The sequence below is a fragment of the Protopterus annectens genome, chromosome 3.part0 (genome assembly GCF_019279795.1).
Source record: "Protopterus annectens isolate FY-2018-M chromosome 3.part0, PAN1.0, whole genome shotgun sequence".
In the NCBI taxonomy this organism is placed as follows: domain Eukaryota; kingdom Metazoa; phylum Chordata; order Ceratodontiformes; family Protopteridae; genus Protopterus; species Protopterus annectens.
Window position 1 is genome coordinate 903,179,192 of NC_056731.1, and position 22,499 is coordinate 903,201,690.

A 22,499-nucleotide genomic window follows, 5' to 3' on the forward strand; every position below is an offset into this window, starting at 1 on the left:
TCCCAGGTGAATACATCTGGTAGCTACAGGTACTCAGGCTCAAACCCTGTACCTTGGGCACAGGTAGAGCCTAAAGTCCCTAGCCACCAATTTATGCCTCATATTTTTGTTGTGTTCCTCTTAAAATCTGTGGTTTTCAAGACTTTTGTGGCAAATCAGTGAAGGATTGAATTCACTAATGACAGGCATTTGAATTTCAGACTTCCTATTCTTCAGAAATTAAATGGTAACACAAAACTTTTTATTCTAGCAATTTTCTAAGTTTATAAGATCAGTATCTGGGTGTGTGTATACCTGGTGACTAGAGTTATTCAGGCTCAAACCCTGTACCTTGGGTACAGGTAAAAAGCACCTAAAGTCCCTAGCCACCACCACTTGTGAATTTACTGAAGGATTGAATTCACTAATGACAGGCATTTGAATTTCAGACTTTATATTCTTCAGAAAATAAATTGTAACACAAAATCTTGTATTCTGCCAATTTTCTAAGCTTATAAGGTCAGCATTTGAGATTTGTCCCTATATATCTATATATATATATATATATATATATATATATGTATATGTGTGTGTGTGTGTGTATATATATAATATTGTGTGTATGTGGAAGTAGAGTTTTATGATGGAAATGTTCTGAATTGGGCAGTTTTGTCATTATTGGTTCATGCATTAGGTTTCATTGCCTATTGGAAAAATGTTCAAGCATTAAATTTAAAATGTGCTCCAAGTCCAACAAGATAGCTGTATTATACAAGGAATATAATGTAATAAAGTCAGGAAGGTGTATCAAAGAACACATGTATGTTTCTTGTTTTGTGTGCAAGGGGCCTATGATTTGAAAGCAGACCAAAGGTAATCTTTATCCACCACTGGCCAGATGCATTTTCTTTGGATGTGGTATGGGTTTCAGTGCTGTTGTAGTGAATGTGAGTCTCAAGGACAGAGAAGTTTTAATGATAAGTCTATTTTCATTGTGAGAAAGTATTGCTTGCTTTGTTCAGCAGCATTGTGCTATAAAATGTAAAAATAAAATCCAAATAATCATTGTAGAAGTAAAGCAATATGCATGCACACATTAGTGTTTATGGTAAATGTGGTGAAATAGCCAGGTAATGGGACACTGGAATGGCTGCAAGCTGCGGGGGGACTCTGGTGCAATATTTTGGTTGTCTGTTCTTCAGTTTGCATTTGAAAGTTGGTATCCCACAATTCCATTGGAGTGGGCAGGTTTGCATAATTATGTATGCAAATTTTATGTTAATCAGCGTACAGTTTTGTACCTATTTTACATGGGTCTTGTCCAGATTTTTTGATGTTTTCAGGTTGAGAGGTATGGTCTGGTATTCAGCCAGCCTTTTCTTCATTTCTTCCACTGATTTTTGCAGCTTTATCATCTCATCCGAATATCGGTTTAAAGCTTCTTCCATTTTTTTCCAACCTTTTATTGTTTGTGTTGATATACTCCATTAGTGTTTTGTTTAGTTTAACCAGGTCTGTATGCAGTTGTCTTCTATCTTTCCTATAGGTTATTGAAAGTCGCATCTGAAGGTTGCATTGCTTTTTGCTGAACAGCTGCAGAACTTTCCCCAATCAGTGTTTTTTCCTCACTTTTTGTAGCTGATTTTTTCCAGGTCATCTATATTTCTTTATTCCTTGCATCCAGGCAATGCACTTACTAGCCATTTACTAAAATTTACCCATAAACACAAGTCTACTGGCCTTGTCTGGTGAGTTTCAGTTTTCAAACTAGGAGAGCTAGAAACAAGCTGTTACTCAGTATGCAGCCATCTTGGAAGTCGAGTACAGTGCCCCTTTTGGTATGTACCTTTCCAAACACCTGCAGCAATTGGAGAGACCACAAAGGTTCAGCACAAGGAAACTTCAAGGTCTTCAGCATCTGTCCTATGAGGATCATCTGAAATCACTGTCTCTTTATTCTCTTTCATACAGACTACTCAGAGGTGATCTCTACCTTTCATATAAGACAATCTTTGACCCTGCTTTATTGGAAATTCTGCATGTCTGTGACTCAAATGGTGCACAGGTTATGTGCTCTAAAGGCCTTAACCTAGTATATAACATTAATAGAACCTTCTGCAGGGACAGATTTGTATCCCAAAGGTTACCACACATTTGGAACACACTCCCACTTCATGTCAAGTAGAGCACCTCATTGGGCATCTTCAAACGCAGTCTGGACGATTGGATGGGTAACCGTAAATGCATCCTGGGGGTTCCATCTGTGTCTCTCTTGGAATGGGCGATAGGTGCTGATCAGGGAAATAAGGGTAAAACATGGCTAGGCTTGAAAGGCACCTAGGGTCATTAACCTAGTAACCTCCTATGATCCTATGTGCTTGGCTTAGCAGCTGCTCATCTCCAAGCTTGCTGCAGTCTAAATGGCCTAGACCAAGTAGTAAAAGAATCTACAAGACCTAAACTTAAAACAAACGCTAATACTTTAGTAGAGCTTGTATCAATTAACATATCAGAAATGTATTAATGTAATTCTATCTAATTTGCTAAGTGCCACTGTTAACAGATTAGTCTGTTAGTAGAGCTTGTGTCAATTAACACATTACATGAATGCATTAAGGTAACAAAGAAATAAAGCAGCTAGAGTACATCCTCAAATAGGACATGCATTGTCTCTAGGCAAGAAGTGAAGCAGTTGCACATCCTGCATACTATGTTTCAGGCCATTTACTGCTCACAAGTAATTGCAGAGACAAATCTCATCAATGACCTGTCATACATTCTGACTCAAATGTCAGCAGTACACAGGGCATTTTTCTCACACATTTACAGGTGGATCGGGAACATGTATGCCCTGGATATATCCTATATATGATATAGACATACACATCATTATATATGCTCTGTTTTTGGTCTCTCGCTATATTCACGAATGCAGTTCTAGTACAATCACAAAAAATTGTATTTTTTCTCTCACTACAGCAGTACTGCCCCATTGCTAATTTTTCCCCAATAACAAAAATGTTGAAAAAACTACTATTCAGCAAGATATCAATCATATTAACAAATTTTGATCCCTCCTTGATGCCCACTACGGCTTTCAAAAAAGCTTTGTAACTACAACTGCTTCTTATAGGGCAACTGATAAAATCTTCATGAACAATGGACATATTATAGATGATGCATTTGACGTTATGATAAAAGCCTTCACAAACTGTACACCACTTCTTCCTGCTTAGCAAACTAGACAAGGTTAACATTAGGCCTAGCACTAGTAACTCATGGCTCATGAATATGGAAATCATTTCCATCAAAGGAACTGAGTTACTTTGATAACAGCAAAAAGATTCACCAAGGCTGACGTCCTGTGGAAAAGCAGGTGTATCTCAAAAAAGTTCGTGAATGAGAAGCTATCTTAAAACAAATTTAATGAAAACAAGTTAAAAGCAGAGCAAAAAACGTCCCTTTCTTAACAACGATAAGCGCTTTCGATTAAATCTTCCTCAGCAGCGCAGCAGTGTGGGAATTTATTTCTTGCATTGAGTTACTTTGATAAGGTGTTTGGATTGTATTATCCCTGACTTAGTTGTATGCTTGATGCTCATGTCTGTAGCCAAATTAAGATTCCTTTAGAGCTATTTTTATTGCTCCCTAAGTACTCTTGAGGTTCGGATTCTTATTGGCACTTACATAGCATTATTCCCGTGAAGATTCAGGAAAGATATTTCAGCTTAGTTCTTGATCCCTGCCTTTCATTTAAACTGCATGGTGAGACAGTGAAACAGAAAACACTTTCGCAATTAAAATTTTGCTACGAGATGTCATATCTCCTTTCACATGGAGCACATCCAGCCTTTTCAAAGAATGTGCTTTTACCCAAATTAGAATATGGGCTCCAAGTCATCACACTCCTCGCAGCATGCTACATACTCTTAGGGCTGAAAATTTCATATGTTACTTTGCTTACATAGCAAGTCTGCGGACTCCTCTCATTGAGCTCCTAAACAGATTTCAGTGGCTGGTAGCTAGTAGCAGAGTTTACCCTTCTTCTTATACCCTCCCGTACAAAATGTTAATAATACAACATTGCACAGTAAATTAGTGGTTAAAAACTGTACCATGTTCCTTCAAAACAGCTGCAAGATATACCTGGTGATTCACTTCTGATAATAAAACCATCAAATGGCCTGACTGAAAATTAAAAAATCTTTTTCAGAAATTGGGACAGCATTCTGGAATCGCACACCTGAAAACATTGGCACACAGGAAACAGAATGTTTTCAAAAACTGAACACCTTTTCAAAGAGAATGCATATAAATAATTTGGAGCAGTGCTTAGTAAATTTCAAGCATATGTGATGGTGTGGTCTATAAGAATGAATAGTCTTCTTTTGAAAACTCTTCAAGGAGGAACCAGCTGATAAGTTATCCTTGAACTGTAAAAATGTAAATTATGTTGCAGAAACCTTGTAAGTTTCCTGTTATAAATCATGAGTGGGTTTATTATAGGATTATGATTGACTTTGCTGTTCACATGATGTGTAACCATTATGATAAGAAATTGAACATTACTGTGTATGCGTATACACTATGCTGTTTGTATTGTAAAATATCCACATTTCTGAGCTCAGATCTCCACATACCCAGTTAACAAATAACCAAGTTAAATAAATGAACACACAAGAGTTTCTTCCCCTGATTTGGAAACATGTGGAATCTTGGCCTGTGAACAACACTTCCCTTAGGGTGAAGGAATGATCCAACAGAACACTACTGATTATGTCGGACTGATTGACAGGTACTTGCACAGGAGCTGCACAGTGCAGTGGGGAGGAACTCACTGCGGACCTGTTCTTGTGTCTGTTAGTCCAGAAGAAGTTTGATAGGAGTCAGTTAATATGAAGCAGCAAAATTGTGTCACAGACAAACACAAATATCATAATGTCTTGTGCATTGTCCAGTTAAATTATCTGATCATGTCAGCAAGCATCACTGCATTGGATATATTCAAGTGATGCTCCAAAGGGATTTGTAACAAGTTTCCAGTTTGACTTAAGTACCTGAGCTTTGTCCTGAAAATTGTAAGAGTTAGTATTTCCCTAATTCTGGCAGAAATGAAGTGCCAGAGTTTTGGTTCAGAATGCTTTGTGAGGTACAAGCTAAAGAGTGATTGCGAATATTTGTATTTGTGTTACAACTCATATTGCAGTTAATGTTTGCAGTTTTCTAAACTGGGACTAATAAAACTGGGATTTAAAGGTTATTACATAGTTTTAATCTGGCACTTACTGTCCTAATGCCTGTGTCAGTTCATTTCACTGATTCCTTAATTCTTTGTAAGAAGTGCAAAAGAGTAATAAGTGACTGATTGCCACCCTAATTAGCGAATGAACAAAGTTTGTCTTTGTATCTAAACTACTTCTATATTCATAGATAAAAATACTGACCCAGTTAGAGACCTCACCAATTTCTGTAACATGCTTAACCCCATCTAAAACTGCCTTTTCCACTCGGACAAGATTGGAAGCTAACTCGTGGCTGTGGACACCTTCAGACTTTAGGAGGTTGTTGAAACAAATTGGGAAGGCCACCTTTCAAATACTAATAAAAAGTTGTCTTTTCAGAAACTAAGACAAAAGATAGAGTGCAGCCAAGTCTGTAAAGGCCCACATGTACAAGAAGTAATCATTTCTTGGTACTAAACACTTCTGAAAAACCTTAAGAAATGTCACAAACCTGCAAGCTACTACCAGTAAACAAGCAAGCCGTAGCACGGATGTCTTAAATAATACAAAAGTCCTAATATCCATATTCTCCAAGCCCACTAATACAATCAGTAGGCAACCTGACAGAACCAAAACTACACAGTCATTATTCACCATCCATGAACTTTCTTCCTTCACATCAAAATGGGGACAAGACACTGGCAAATACTGATATCTATAAATCATTTAAGCACTCCATCATATATCCCCGATTCATACATATGGCTTTACACCTTATCTGTAGAGCATTGTCATATTTATAACTTTGTCTATATTTTAGGTGTGCTCCTACCTATATGCAACCATCACCTTAATCCCCAAAACCAAATAACCCACAGTCCTGTCATATTTCACACCATTTGCCTCACTTTTTCTACTAGCCAAGGTGGTTATTGAAAACTTGTGTTAGTCTATTAATGGAATATGTCAATGTATAGTTTACTGTCTAACAAACTGCATGTGTCCAGGAATTGTTGCATCAGACAAAGATATATACAGTAAATAACCACACTTCTGAAGAAAATGAAAAAGGAAAACATACAGGAATGTCTTTTATTGAGAAACCATGCATGTGTGTCTGTCAACCAAACACTTAATGAAGGCCTTTGATACTCAGTATTAGTGACTCTACACTTAACTGGCTTTCAGCCTATGTAGCAGAACTTTCACAGGTCAACATGGCCACAGTATATCTGAAAATATCAGCTTCTTGGCAGATGTACCTCAGTGGTCTGTTTTTGGCCTCTTGCTATTTTCAGCTTTTGTAAATAATTTACTGTATGACTTAGATTTAACTGTACACTTTGACATCATAATATGCAACTCAGACTGTCCATTGCCCAAGCTACAACAAAACCTCCAAGTGGGATTTCAGTAAAATATGAAACTAGTTAAGTAAGATGGATTTATTTATTAATTCTTTAAAAAAGTGATATTTGGATCTTATCAAAAATGAAGAATAATCCTACTCTGCTGAACACAGACCCACTTGTAACCCTACTTCCTGTAGTGCCACAGCAAAGATACCTTGGTATCATATTTGACTAGTAACTCTGTTTTCCCAATACATCTTTCACATCAAAAATGCCTTCTTTAGCTAAGTAGCATGTAATTGCTCTAATCTTCTGCATCTGCAGGCAAGAAAGACTTTAGCTTTGCAAATGACAGTGCCTAGAAATGAGTATTGCTCACCATTATTTGTATTAATTTCAGCACATAACATCCCCAATTCGCAGGTTGATGTTCACAAGATATGCTGCTGCGTATCCTTGTATGGCTCCAGGGAACACCACTATATGACTCAGAAGAAAACTGGAAGGCTGCCTATTACTGTAAGAGCAGCTCCTCCTCTTTACTGTTTAACAAACTGCTTTACTTGTTTCTACTGTCCATCTCTAGCCACAAAACCCCATCATTGCGATACTAATTATTCTGTTTGATCAAACTTAGAGAATGCCATTTCGTTAATATAATGGGTGGGAAAGCATTTTCTAAGGTAGCACTAGCAGCCCGGACTTTACCACAGGGAATCTGAAAATGTAAGAGCATTACTAAATTCAAAAATAAATTTACTATGACATTTGCATGGTGAATATAAATGTTCCTGTTTTTATGCTGGCTGACCTGTGTAACAAAGAGCAGCAGATGCGCATGCCTGCAAATAAATATACATTACTCAACAGACCGTTTTTGTCTTTAGCCTCCAACAGCATACCTCCTGTAATATCACTATCACATATGTATAGTTCTACTGAGTTATTTCTACATACATGTATACGTCCTGTTACTATTTTTAGTTCTTAGATGGTGTTCTACCACTTTATGTTGTATCGAATAATACTCATCATTGTGTAATTAGAATCTGATTTTGACCCTCTGTACTGTGCATTTTCATGTGTTCTGATTCTGCTTTAGCTACAAGTTCTTAATGCTGTAGCTATCTTATTTGTTATTACAGTATTATATAACCGTGCCTTTTATGATGCTCTGTGCTATATACATTGTCAAGTCTATGGCAACTTTCACTACTTGTTGAATGTTAAACTGTGTTACTGTCTATGAGACCTTGGTCAGGACCATAAAGGGGCAACAGACCAACTCAGCAAAATAAATAAATGCATTGATACATAAGTACTCCTCATGTTGTTTTGATATGATAGTATAGGGGTATTGTGCTAATTAGTATCTGCCAGGTGGTTTTAGAGTGTGCAAGCATGTAAAACTAATTGGAACCTTCTGTTCTGAGCAATGGTACAAGCTGTTTATAATCACTTACAGCAACATACCCTGTATGAATGTGAATCATGCTGAGATCTGCTAACGTAAGGCTCTGGCTTGGTCTGGTTGTGAAGGCAAAGCCAACTGATCAAACTTCAAACAAGGCATTAATAAATCACAATGTAACCTAGACTCAGTCATGTTATATTTTTATTATATTATGGCTTCTATTTTTTTTGTGTTTAGTTGTTGTTGCGTCTTTTGGCTTTTCCCGGTTAGCAGTCGCCACAGCTGCTACTTTTCTTTTGGTAGCATTGTTTTCTTTAGAAAAGTGTAATAGTACATGTTTATGTTTAGGTTTATTTCTAGAGGAAACTCTTTTAGGTAGACACATTTCTCTCCTTGTATTTCATTTGGGAAAGATTAGAAAAACTGGCAGCTCTAGTAGTTACATGCAGTTTTGTGGAATGTAGACTAGTATTTTAGGACTGAACCAAAACTGAATGCCTACATAAATGAAAAGATTTGTGGCCGGACTCTACGGTAGCTGTACTACCAAACATGTGGCACAAATGCGCATGTGGCTTCTTTACATATTCACTTCCAAGTTACCGTCATTTCAGATTTACAGTAGTAGTTTTGGTCAGGAAAAGCTGATTATAGTTGCTAGCTACCATGGTTATAAAAGTAGCATCCAGTGTAATGTTCTTTAGCAGCACTCGTTCACTAACATTAATCCTGTTTTTTAGGCCTGTGCCACATGGTTTTCAGTTTCTGAACTTAATACACAGAGAGACAGTGGACATAATTTAGTTGTGATTGTGCATAATTGCTTTTTGCAAAATAATGCTGCCATTGGAAAGATGTAGAAACGTCATTAATGATTCGTCATGTATTATGGCATGCCTAGGTGTTGGTAGTACAGCTTCTTACCAAATGCTGCTGATTCAGTCGTTGTTAATGTTTTAGGGGCATTTCTGCTGTTTCTATCCAGAGATGTTAGCTTTATGTTTAAAAGAAGGGGTAACAACAGATTAAATCATATGCCTTTGTTGTTACTAAAGCTAGTTCATGTTTGTGTTTAGTGTATTTCCTGGGGGAAGGGGGTTCTGCTGTAGGAGAATTAAGCTTGTGTTTTTAATTCTTTTTTTTTTTTTTTTATGTTTATTATGGTATTCTGCTTTGTTACAAGTACAACTGATATTGTTAAGTAGATGAATAAAAGCTTTGGTGCAAATAAAGTTGCAGTAGCATGATGGGTGTGTGTGTGTGTGTGTGTGTGTGTGTGTGTGTGTGTGTGTGTGTGTGTGTGTCTGTGTGTGTGTGTGTGTGTATGCACGAATAGAAAATGCCCACCCTTTCTTGCTTTTCTTCACTGACTATTTTTTTAAACTGCAGCTGATCTGCTTGCTGTGAGTGATTAATCTGCTATGAATGAGCACTTTAAATTGTTTCATTTTCTCTAACTTACTCTCTCCAAAAAAAAAAAGAATATATATATATATATATATATATATATATATATATATATATATAGGTTCATATTCATATATTTATATATAGTATATATATATATATATATATATGTATGTATTTATATATAGTATATAGTATATATATATTTATATATAGTTTCATATTCATAAATATATATATTTATTTTGATATTTAGTTTTGTTGGTATCTTCACAAAGAATATGCAACATTTTTACATGTGTTTCTTTGCAGGACTGGGTTGATGATATGAGTAATGAACTAGAAAAGCCACAGAAAGACAAAGCATGCCTGAAAAAGTTGTGTGATGACATGTTCTCAAATCTGGCTAATTTTCAGGCCCCAGGACTTGGAGTATTCAGAACTAAGTTTATTAAGGTAAGTACAGACTTGCAAAATATTCATATTTTGCAAGATTTTTTAAAATATGCATAAAAACTAAGTTCTGGTTTATGATCCAGTCATTGAGACAGTGCATAATAGTTATGGCAGATTTGGTCCTCCATTGTGCATGCTGTTACCAGAATCCAATGCTACATGTATGATTGTAGAATAGCAAATGGAAAGATGACAGATGCTTGGCTGGGCATGTTTTTCAGATGCACAGTTATTGAATTGCTTTGTGGGGAGGCAGGATATCTTGCACTCTTTCTTTGGTAATATACTCAATGTGAAGATATATTGATCACAGACATATGTGGAGAAACATCTATGCACACACAAGTATTCATTCTTTTTCTAAGGTAGTGCCATCGTGGACTGAGTATAATTAACGTAGCAGTGTGTGAGAGGTACAGAAAGCATACCTTGACTTTTTTTTTAATTTTGTTGGTATTTGGTTTTGTTTTTTGTGATATGAAGCTCTGTAAAGATGAATTGATTTTGCCTGTTTAAGTAAACGCACATGATGTGAACAAAGTGCCAGTGTTTTTGTCTTAGGAGCATAGGTGGTTAGTAGGCTATGGGCCCAAAACCCACTTTAAACCTAGCCAAGCTTACCTCAAATGTACCAAAATATTGCTAACATCTGCCAATACCCCAAGGAATTTTCTGATGTACAATTTAAGCTTGTACACATCAATCTTTCAAAGGCTACCCCTTTCAATTATGGACATAAGTGCCAAACTAAATTGACGATTTTGCATCCATTTGTCTACTTTCCGTTTGAATATGGTTAGAGATGAACTTCGCTTCACATGACTGGGAAGCATGTTTCAACATAGCAGTAATCTTAGAGACACATACCTGTCCCTGCAATGAGTTCTATTTATACTGCAGACAAGGTTTAGGTCCTTGGAGCCGATATTTTTGATGTTTGTTTTGTGGGCATGTTTATTTCATTTAGGTACAGCTGCATATATGCAGCCATGTACATGATTGTACATGGTTTCTGTGAACAACTCCTCATAAAGTTGCTTGGAATGTTTCTACACTGGCACTTAGTAGGAGGTAGTTAGCCTTAGAATGTTATAAATTTATTTATTTATTGACATTTCTTTACTGGGAAAGTCCAACTAGGCACAGATGCCCTTTAAAGCAGATGCCCAGGCAGAAAAGCTCCAGGGTATCATATTTAATGCCAACAATATTTAAAATTTTATAGTGCAATTTCAGTAAATACTTAACAGAATAGTCAGTTTAATAAAATTTGTATTGATATTCACAGACATTAAATTTGCAAGCCTTGAACTGAGAATTTATAGATAGAAGATGGAGTAATTTAAGAAATACAGTTGGGCATCAGAGGAGATGAGCGAGTTTGAATGTTAACAGAGAAGTAGAGATGGAATAGTAATTTGGTTCTGCTAATCAGAAGTAGGTTTAGTAGTTTACAAAGTACAATAAAATGAGGAATTAATAGGGGATAAGGTTAAGTGATCTAGTGCTTTAAAGGGAGGTATAAAAAAGGTGATGAAAGGTGTTAGCTATGTCCCAGATGAGGAGCAGGTACAAAGCCAGGAGGCAAGGAGGAAGTCTTTTAGTAATGGTTTGAAAAGACGAATGTGTGTGATGGAATAAAATTGCTATATCAATCAGATCTAAGTTATAGCCAAACTATTGAAATAGAGATTGGACACAGCAGCCCTTTGTGGTTTGTAGATTGTAAGTAATTGTTTATTATTTTACCAAAGGGGATGATTTGGGAGATGGTATTGGAGTAGGGGTCTAATTGCTGGGCAGATGCGGTATGGATGATTTTATGGGTTAAGGTGAGCTTGAGTATAAGATAGGTGGTGAAGAAGCTCCAGCCAGTTAAATGTTTTTAGTGCTAAACAGTAGTGGGTCTGGTAAGGTTTGCTGCAAGTGAATCTGGCAACTTTGTTGTAGCTCTGTTCAAATTTAAAAATAAGTGAGGCTTGTAGGTTGGTCAAATGTTTTGTGGTCTGACCTAAGCAATGAAGACATTACACTAGGGGCAGTGCATCATTCCCCCATGTTTGTCAAGACCAGGTCAAGGATACATTTGCCCCTGGTGGGTGTACTCGATAGCTGTTCCAGGGTGTTTGTGTTGAAAAAAAGTCCATGAATCTTTGGGCCTACTTGTGTAAGGTCATGTATGATAACCAGTTTAAAGTCAACCATGAGTATTATGTTGGGTTGAATGGGGGGGGGTCGTCTCCAGTTCATTCAAGTATTTGGTATGGGCTTCAAGGGTCATGAAGAGGGATTTGCCTTCATCTGTAATATCGGTGGAAACTTCAGTCTTCTTTACTGTCTGAGAGGGTGGTATGCTTAAAAGATTTATCTTATTCCATCCTAGGCTTTGCTCTTGCACTCCAGATTAATAATTTTGTATAAATGCCTCCATACGTCATAAACGTATAGGTGGATCTGGTCCTTTGCTATAGTAGGTTGTGCTGCTTGACTTATAATAGTTGCTGATGACTGACTCGCTTTACCATTTACTGCAATTTTTAAAAACATTTTGACATTAGTGCCATAGTAATGCTTTTGTTTATGCTGCTTTTTTCTTGAGCAACTCCCCTCTAATTTTTTTTCCTGTTCACACAATTCAGATTGCTATCAGTAGTACAAAGGTCCCTGAGTTTGCATGTTCAGTATAAATAGTCTTTGTTTATATTTTTATGTATCCTTTGTTGTCTGGGTTAGTTTCATTAGGCTTGTAGTAACATCTTTTTAGGAGAGACTTGTGGTGGTATTTATGCTACTAGGGGAAATTTGGTCAGGGCATTGGGGAACATCCCCTAGTCTTATTGATAGCTACTGTGGGATCTTTTACATCCACCTGAGCTACCACCGTGTCAAACAAATGGGACATGGACCATGGTTTTAACGTCTCATCTGAAGGGTGAACAAATTCCGGAGTACAGCAGCCCCCCCCCCCTCACACACACACACAGTCACAGGCTCCCCCTGTACACTGCATTGCAGATTCAGCATTCAGTCTAGCTGGTGTGGGACTAGAACTCTTATTCTTCTACACCAAAGGTGAGTGTGCTTACCTGTTTGTCATATTTCTAAATTCAGGAAGACTGGTGAAGGGAGATGTCCCATGGCACCAATGGGAGAGTCCTTCCTGATGCTTTGCAGATATGTCAGAGTCTCGCCTGAGAGTCTGCTTGAAGGACTGGCTGAGGACTCATTGTCTAAGGCCTCTAACTGCTCTCAGGGGTGAGAATGCAATCTGATTACCTGGGTGCCTTTCTACATGCAGCTTTTTGCAGATTTCTTTTTTAGGAAGGACTTGAGTTCTTGGAGAGGTGCACCTCTGACTCCTATCCCAGGGCTTCATCAGTGATCTTTTTACACTCCTTTTATGTGTGAGCACCTTATGGCCTCTTTTGGAAAAGGCACTTAGTCATCCTACCCAAACTGGGGATATTCAGGGATGAAGCTTCATTTTCTAAGATCTTCGATGCAACCCATCTAGACTGGTCATCCTTGACAGCAGAGGAGCTGCCGCTGTCACCCATGCCTTGGCCCATGCTTGAGTGATTAGAAGTTTGAGTTATGGTGGGCTGTAGAGTTAAAGGTGCAGAATTTGCACCACTTTTTAAAACAAGAAAGTTCTTTATTGAATTATTACTTATGACATAGGCAATTGTACATTTATATAAATTAAAACAAATCATACTGACATTTTCAGTTGCAAACATTATACATTGCATATAATCTTCTATACAGTCTCTGTCAATTGAACATCACTTAGCTCATTCCTCCTAAAAACATTATTCTGCATGTATTGTTCATACAATCTTGTTTTTTTTATATGTGATTTGTTCCTACATTTGTCTAAAGATTCCACTTCCAGTTCCTTTATCTCTGTTATACTCAGTACTTCTACTGCAGTTGGTTTAGATCTTGATTTCTATTTTCTAGTAATTATTTTTTTTGGCAGCCACCAAAATTAAACTCGGCAAGACGTTACTATGTCTAGGCACTTCCAATTCTGTGTCACAGCTCAAAAAAATATTTCCTTATTTGCACCAATTTTATCACCCAGTATTTCTGACAGTGTAGTCTGTGGGGAATTTTTAAAGTCTGCCAACTCATTACACCCCCCAAAACTATGTTCCCATTTACCTTTTTCTTCCCCATCATACTTCCAACATTTGCAGTCTACCTGAGGAAAAGTATTTTGGAGTCTGCTTTGTGATATAAAATATCTATGCAAACACTTCCAAGCAAAGATCCTAAATCTTCTAGACATTGTTGCATATTTGGGAGCCATACACACATCCTCCCATTGTTTCTTTGTGAATTGCTTACCCAGTCTCTTTTTCCCAATCCTTTCTAACCTTATCTGTTTGATTCATGTAATTATTATGCAATATTTTATACACCCTATATTTCCTTTTTAAACAGCAGGTTATTTTCTAGATTCTACTAAAAGCTGTACCAGTGCTAGACTTCCACTTGGGATCTCCTATTCCTTTCTCTTTGCCTATACTCTTGTATCAATCCTTGATAGGGAAGGCAGTCTCTAGCCTGAAACCATAAGATATTCTTTGCCTCTTCCCATTCAGTTACCTTTCCCCCTCTGTAATAATTTGCTCTCAATACCTTGGTGTCTTTGATAGTTTACTCCAGTCAATTCCACCACCCTCTTGCCTATTCTCTGTACCCCTAATTGCAGTCATCCCTATCTCCAGAATCTCCTTTCTCCATACCCATGTTGGCTTCCTTCCTAGAATACTTTATGCTACTTTATGAACATAATATTCTGTGTGGTTATTGTTGTTTTCCTTAAGGATCTGCATTCAAAATCCCAGTCTGTCCTTGTTTGTTGATTGTTCCTCATTTCATCATCATCCCTTTCCACTTTGAATTATGGCTTTCTATTTGTGCTATGTATAGGAGACTTAACTGTGTAGCTCTGAAATACCCCTTCAAATCAGGAAATTCCAAACCACCTTGTTCTGTTGGGAGGATCAATGTATTCCACTTGACCCCCCCCCCCCCCCGATAAAATCCTTCAACTCTTTATTACTATCCACACCTTCTGGTTGATAAAAATATGTTTGACCTATGTATAAAGCTTAAGGGACTAAAAACATTTTTACTGCTTGTATCTTGCTATCCATATTCATAAAACAGAGCTTCCATTTTCTCAATTTGTGTATTACCTTTTGTTTAGTCCTTAGCTACCATAACAGACTCCTTGTTAACCCACACTCCTAAGTTCTTAATTTTATCTTGTTCCCTTAAATATAGGTAATGCTGAACCAATGTTTGCGTGGGTATATAGTTTACAGCTACAGCCTTTGTTTTATCTTCATTAATTTTGTATCCAAAAAGACATGAAACGTTCTCAGAATGTTCCACAACTCTGAAATGTCCTTTTCTGGTTTTAATAATATTATCTACAAATAAAGCCTACTTTTCCTGACTACCATACCAATTATATCCTTAAATTGTGGAGTCCCTTATTTTCTTTGGCAGTGGTTCTAAATATAACGTAAATAAAGGGGAAAGAGGACACCCCTACCTGGTTCCTCTGCTCAAAGAAAATTTATGAGAGAGGATCCTCCACTTTAATTTTCATCTCCAGTCCCCCATATATCCTCCTAATTAACCTTATTATTGTGTCAGAATGCAAATACTTACATTGCCCAGTGCAGAAAACCCCAGATTACTCTGTCGAATGCTTTTCTGCATCAAGGCCTACCAACAAGAGTGGTATTTTTTTACATTCTGCTTCCCTGTGGATCATCATTGTTCTAGTAAGGTTATCAAATGTTTGTCTCCCCTGCACAAAGCCACATTGATACATTTCTGTCAATTTTGGCATCGCCTTTGCCATTCTTTTAGCCATTATAGATATAAAGACTCTATAATCATGGTTTAGAGTCGAAATGGACCTATATGAAGCTGTAACATGGCAAATCAGTGCCTAAGGGCATTAGGCCACATTCTACCGGAGCAGCAGCCTTCCTCAGAGGAGTGTACCAACCAAGGACATTTTGGAGGCTGCAACCTGGACTTCAGTGCACACTTTCACAAAGCACTACCACTTACCTCTTTACTCTAAATCCAGAGCAGGCTTTGCCACTGCAGTTCTGTAGGGCCTCATAGCCATTCCTAATTCTATTTAGGCCTAGCCACCCAACCTCAGCTTTGGGATTCAGCCCAAGTATAATGACTGCAACAGTGAAACACGATGAACATAGTACAGTTGTGTACCTACCATAAATGTAGATGTTAGAGTGTATTCACTGTTGCAGTCCAGGTTACCCTCCCACCATCCCCCTTTCATTGCTAGGACTTATCTGTACTTCTCCATTCTATACAACCTATGTGGTGTATTTGCTTGTAGATGAAGTTTATGTGCATGCTTTTTAATGATCAGAATTTTTTTAGCCTACCCTTTTGGGGGCACCTGACATTTGTGGCAAGAAAGGCTGAAGAGGATGGTGTCTGCTGCATCTTTTATACCCCTGGCGCACTGACGTCAGGGAAGGGGCAACGGCAACTGACGCCGGACCAGGACTTGGGTTATCCTGCTGGCAGGCTACCCGCAGCCAGCCTGAATTTTGACAATAACAGCCATATAGAATATTATATTCAGAAAGTAGCAGAAAATATACTTAGAACTAAGATAACATGAGAGTGGAGAAAGGAGAGTTTCAGTAGAGAGAACTGTATTTAGGGGTACAGAGAATAGGCAAGAGGGGGCTGATACTTTCTGTTGAAAACTGGCAAAGGAGCCAAGGTATTAGGAGCAAATAACTAGAGCGGGAAAGATAGAGTGGGATGAGGCCAAGATTAGTTTGGACTGCAAGCTAGAGACAGCTTTCCCTACCAGAAATAGATAGAGTAAAGGCAAAGAGAAAGGGATAGGGAATCCAAAGTGAAAGACCTGTTCTGGTAGAGTTTGTAGTTGAAACTAGAACATAAACTGCTGTTAAGGGGATAATTAGTAGGGCATATAAAATATTGTATAACAGCTATAGGACTCAATAAAATATTGTATAACAGCTATAGGACTCAATTACAGTAATTCAGAAACGAATGGGAAGGATGATTTAAATATGCAGTTCACAAAGAAACTCTGAAAAGACAGGTATGTATTGCTCCCAAATATTCAGCAAAATTTGGAAGATTTAGGATTTTTGCTTGGCAGTATTGGCATAGATACTTTGATACACCAAGCAGACTCCAAAGAATTTTTCCTCTGGTATAAAGCAATTGTTGGAGGTGTAATGGGAAAGAAAGATCTCTCTGGGAATATATGTTTTAGGAGTGTAATGAGTTGGCAAACTTTAAAAATTCCCTATAGAGTACTCTGTCAGGAACATTGGGCGAGCAAATGAATGTGACCAGTTTGTTTGTTTGTTTAATTTAACTGTGGAGGCTGCCCACTAAAGTGTGCTAGCCTGTATAAGTAATTTATCACTGTTTCTGCATTTTCTGTGTGTTTCTATCAAAAAAACAAAAAAATCCTTGTTTTCCTGCCTCTCCTCGACTAGTTTAGACCAGTTTACAGGCATTGCTGTATTCTGGGCTGTGGTGTAGTTCCTGTGTTGTCCATTACCTTACTTGGATAGAGGGAAGTTTCTTTGCTCACTAGTGGGAGTGGGGAGCCTTGAGCAGCCTACCTGTCCCTGTAGGAAGTGACCTCAGCACAAGAAGCTGTAGTAATTGGTTGTTTTGGACCATTTCTAGCTCTTTTGTAGTTCACTGTTTAAAATCCACCTCTGTGCGTTTTTTTCTGGCTATACTGCTCAGACAAGCTCCTCGTGGTCCTGCAGAGTGGTCCTAGCAGCAGGGAACTCAGGAAAGCGACTACTTTCTGGATTTAAGTATCTTTGCTTTTTTTCACTTGGAATAGCTTCTGTAGCTTACCCTGAACTAGCTTGAACTGTTTTTTAACTGTTTGCTGCATTATTTCAAAATCTGCACTTAAAGTTACATTTTAGTCCAATTTGATCGAAAGTTTGTTTGTTTAATTTAACTGTGGAGGCTGCCCACTAAAGTGTGCTAGCCTGTGTAACTAATTTATCACTGTTTCTGCATTTTCTGTGTGTTTCTATCAAAAAAACAAAAAAATAATCCTTGTTTTCCCTCCTCTCCTCGACTAGTTTAGACCAGTTTACAGGCATTGTTGTATTCTGGGCTGTGGTGTAGTTCCTGTGTTGTCCATTACCTTACTTGGATAGAGGGAAGTTTCTTTGCTCACCAGTGGGAGTGGGGAGCCTTGCGCAGCCTACCTGTCCCTGTAGGAAGTCACCTCAGCACAAGAAGCTGTAGTAATTGGTTGTTTTGGACCATTTCTAGCTCTTTTGTATTTCACTGTTTAAAATCCGCGTTTGCACGGTTTGCGCAGCGCCGGTTAAACAAGATTAAACAACTTCTGGCTCCGCCAGATCTGCTCTTCAAATTTTCCCTTAAGGAAGCTCTCCTCTTAGTATAATAAGACTACTCACTATATTATAAGCCTAGCACTTGTTCTCAATACTTCTCTACTAAGTAAGCACTCTCGTACTAAGTAAAGCACTACATCTACTTACCACCCCTGTGAATATCCACTTCCCTTAAAGGTACAGCACTCCCTTATACTGTTCTAGCATGTCGAGTGGTAGATTACTGGCGTCGTCTCCAGTTCAGCTGGTCAATCTGGGTATCTTGAGACAATGCTACAATTGTCTCATGTACACAGACAACCCTCTCCTCCTCCCAACAAACACAAATACATGTGAGAGATGCAACTATATAGCCAAACTGGAGGCTGAACTCTCTCAACTCAGGGCTGGCATGACCAGACAGGAGGAGATGGCAACCACTCACACAACAATCCCAGTCCCACATAGACCTACCACAACTGCAAAGCAAACACATAAAAACACAAAGACATACTCAGAGGCTCTAATAAAAAACTTACCAAAACAGAGGCTCCCAAAGCAGACATCCAAAAATCCACCACCTCAAAACAAGACACATGCAACACATACTTCAATAAATCAGTGTGTCAACCAATCACAGCCCTTAAGGCCAAACACCTTGCCTGATACACTAGTAATAGGTGACTCTATAGTCAGACGCACTGATGTCCCGCTGACCAGGCTGAACAAGGAGAGGGTGACTGTGAGCTGTCTATCGGGAGCTAGGATCCGCCACATAACACACGCACTCAAGTCACTCCAAAGCAAGAACAAATATGACTCCGTCATTGTCCATGCTGGTGTGAATGACCTGAGACGTACCTCCCTGGACTACATGAAAAGAGACATAGAGGAGCTCTCCGATTATATAGCCCAGGCTGGTATGACCCTGACCCTGAGCAGCATCTTGCCCTCACCAAGAATGATACCACAATACAAAGACAAGATGATCAGCTTTAACAATTGGCTCAAGTACTGGTGTCATTCTAAGGGGATCCAATGTCTGTCTGCCTGGGATGACATGTTGGACAAGCCACGCTGCTTTGCAAGGGATGGCTTACACCTGTCACCACTGGGCTTCGGATATTGGCTAAGGCTCTTGCCACCCCATAGTGCCTTTTCTAGGCAAGGCTCAAAAGACAAACCCACCTCCTTAGAAAACAAAGATGGAAAAAAACTAAGGGTAATGCTGCTCAACGCCAGAAGTCTAAATCTCAAGATGCAGGCACTTGATGCACTCCTCAGCATGGAGAACATCGGCGTCTGTGCAGTAACTGAAACCTGGTTCAAGGCTCCTGAGAGCACCCCAGCGCTACCAGGCTATACCTCGTATCATGCTTTTCGGCCCCAAAACCCGGGCCGAACCACAAAGGGAGGGGGAGTGTCCATATTCATCAAGGACACCCACACCTCTAGGTTAGTAGCAACACATGAAGCATCAGAGACCATACAGGTGCAACTAACCATAGGCAAAACTGCTATACAACTGGTAGCATGTTACAGACCACCCTCCCAATCTCAAGAACCCCACTCAGCCTTCCTGAAGACATTGGAGGATATGAATGTATCACAAAATACCATCATACTGGGAGACTTCAACTACCCAAACATAGATTGGGTACATTATTCTAGCCCTAATACCCTAGCCCAAAGGTTCCTGGAATTCATAAATTCAAATGCACTGGAACAACTAGTCACCTCTCCCACTAGGGGAGATAATATACTAGACCTGATCATCACAAACATGGGGACAAAATGCTCCACACTGGAAGTATACCCCTCACTAGTGAGATCTGACCACAAACAAAGGTAAGCGTCCTGTCTGGTGGACCTCAGCCATAAACAAATTGTATAACAAAAGAAGGAAGCTACTGCCCGTCAGAGAAAAATCCTATGAAGGGAAGACATCTCTGATCAACATTAGCAGAAAACTACGTTCTCTCATAAAAACATCCAAGGCCAACTTTGAGAGAAAAATCGCTAAGGACACTAAAGATAACCACAAAGCCTTCTTCAGCTATGTTAGAAACCTGGGCGGAAACCCTCAGATATGCTCAGAGTTGGTTCACAACAACAAAAAATACACTGAACCCACAGATATTGCCAACATTCTGGCTGACAGGTTCAGTGCAAATTTCTCCTCTCCCTCACCCCCAAAAGAAGAAATACTTATCCCAGCTGAATGTAATCTCCCTGTCATCTCAGATGTCCAAGTGAGAACCGCCCTAAACAAAGCAAAAAACACAACATCAATGGGACCTGACGGTATCCCGGGTTGCGTGTTACGTGAACTCCAAGAGGAGCTAAACCCACACGTAAAAATGCTATTTAACCTTAGCCTTACTTCGGGATATGTACCCTGAACACTGGCGTACAGCAACAGTGGTCCCACTCCACAAGGGGGGTGCCTCTACAGACCCTGGAAACTACCGCCCCATAAGCTTAACCAGCCTGGTCTGCAAAGCTATGGAAAGAATCATTATGGAACTCATAAACAGAGACATAGGGGACCTACAGACACTTGACCCCACCCAGTTCGGCTTTGTAAAGGGCAGATCCTGCCTTTTAAACCTGGTTGACTTTTTTGAAACCATCACTAGAGCCAGTGATGAGGGCAAAGCAGTCCATACAGCATACCTGGACTTGGCTAAGGCCTTCGACATAATACCCCACTCAGGCATCATAGATAAGCTCAACAGCTTAAAAGTAAACCCTTATGTCACTAGATGGGTTGCAAACTGGCTAAAGGACAGAACCCATAAAGTTAAAATCGCTGGAGCAATGTCAGACTCAAAGCCAGTCACAAGTGGTGTCCCACAGGGATCTGTCCTGGGACCCCTCTTGTTCGGCATTTATTTCTCAGATGTTAAAGCATACATGGGAGGGCTGTGGCTGACAAAGTTCGCAGATGACTGCAAACTAGGTGCCATAGTCGATACACCAGCAGACACACACATCCTACAAAAAGGCCTCACAGAAACAGACAACTGGTGCCGGAGTCACGGCCTTAAACTAAATGCCAAAAAATGTATAGTCATCCCCTTTGGGAAAAACAAAGTACCCACAAATTATCACAGACAGCAACCCACTGAGTACGGAAAAAGTAATCTGAGACCTAGGGACCCAAGTCGACAGCGACCTCTCATTTGACACCCACGTTGCCAAAGTGGTTAGAAAAACATTCTACCTTGCACACCTCATCATGAAGGGATTCACATCCAGATCCAAGGATGTCATTGTACCCCTATATTCCTCCCTCATCAGACCCATGATTGAGTACAATGCCCTATTTGGTATGTACCTCACCCGGCATTTGCAACAGCTGGAGAGACCACAAAAGTACCTCACCAAGAGGATCAAGGGTCTCCAACATATGTCTTATTCTGCCAGACTAAAGAAACTTCAGCTCTATTCAGTAGCATACCGCCTGCTCAGAGGTGATCTCTGCCTGACGTACAAGGCCATGTCCAATCAGGATCTGATGGACATGCTCCACCTCAAAAAATCCAAATCCATCAGGACCACGAGAGCTAAAGACTTAAACCTCAGCACAAGTATGAATAGGACATGCTGGAGGGATAGATTCATAACCCAGAGGCTTCCCATGCTTTGGAACAAGATCCCAGTTCGTATTAGGCAGAGCCCCTCACTGACTCTCTTCAAGAGAAATCTTGATGAGTGGATGGGAGACAGTAAGTTTACCCCAGGGGTCACATCTGTGTCACTGTTAGACAGGGGCACAGTAAACTAATTATATTATATAAGGGGACCTTCATTGTGTCACTACTAGACAGAGGCACAGTATTCTAAATTTATTCTGTACATTTTTTGTACCATTTCATGGGGTGGCAAAAGCCACATCACTATGGCTAGGCTTACAAATGCCCCAGGGCAGATAGCCTAGTACTATACTATGAAACTATGAAACTATGTATCTGAGAGGGGCCTTTACCATCTTTAGGTATTATAGCCACCACAGCTTTCTTCTAGGATGTTGGTGCTTCTCCTCCTTTTAAAATATTAAACAAAACCTTCCAGATCTTTACCATTTTATTCCTTCCTAGCTTCAAAACTTCCACAGGGATGTTATCTATTCCTGGAGACTTTCCTGTCTATTGGTTATACATCACCATTTTTATCTCATCTCCTCCTATCCTGTTAGTAATTGAGTGTCATCTACCTCTAACCTTGGCATATTTAATTC

The 22,499-nt window shown here is 39.2% G+C and overlaps 1 protein-coding gene across 1 annotated transcript in view; it reads left to right on the forward strand.

Annotated features, from left to right (window-relative positions):
* Positions 1 to 22,499, forward strand: part of PRKDC (protein kinase, DNA-activated, catalytic subunit) — a 4,917,417-nt gene that overhangs the window by 4,516,609 nt on the left and 378,309 nt on the right. Inside the window, exon 71 of the mRNA XM_044065724.1 lies at positions 9,687 to 9,830. Coding sequence (XP_043921659.1) covers positions 9,687 to 9,830 — 144 coding nt within the window. The remainder of the gene's footprint in view (positions 1 to 9,686; positions 9,831 to 22,499) is intronic.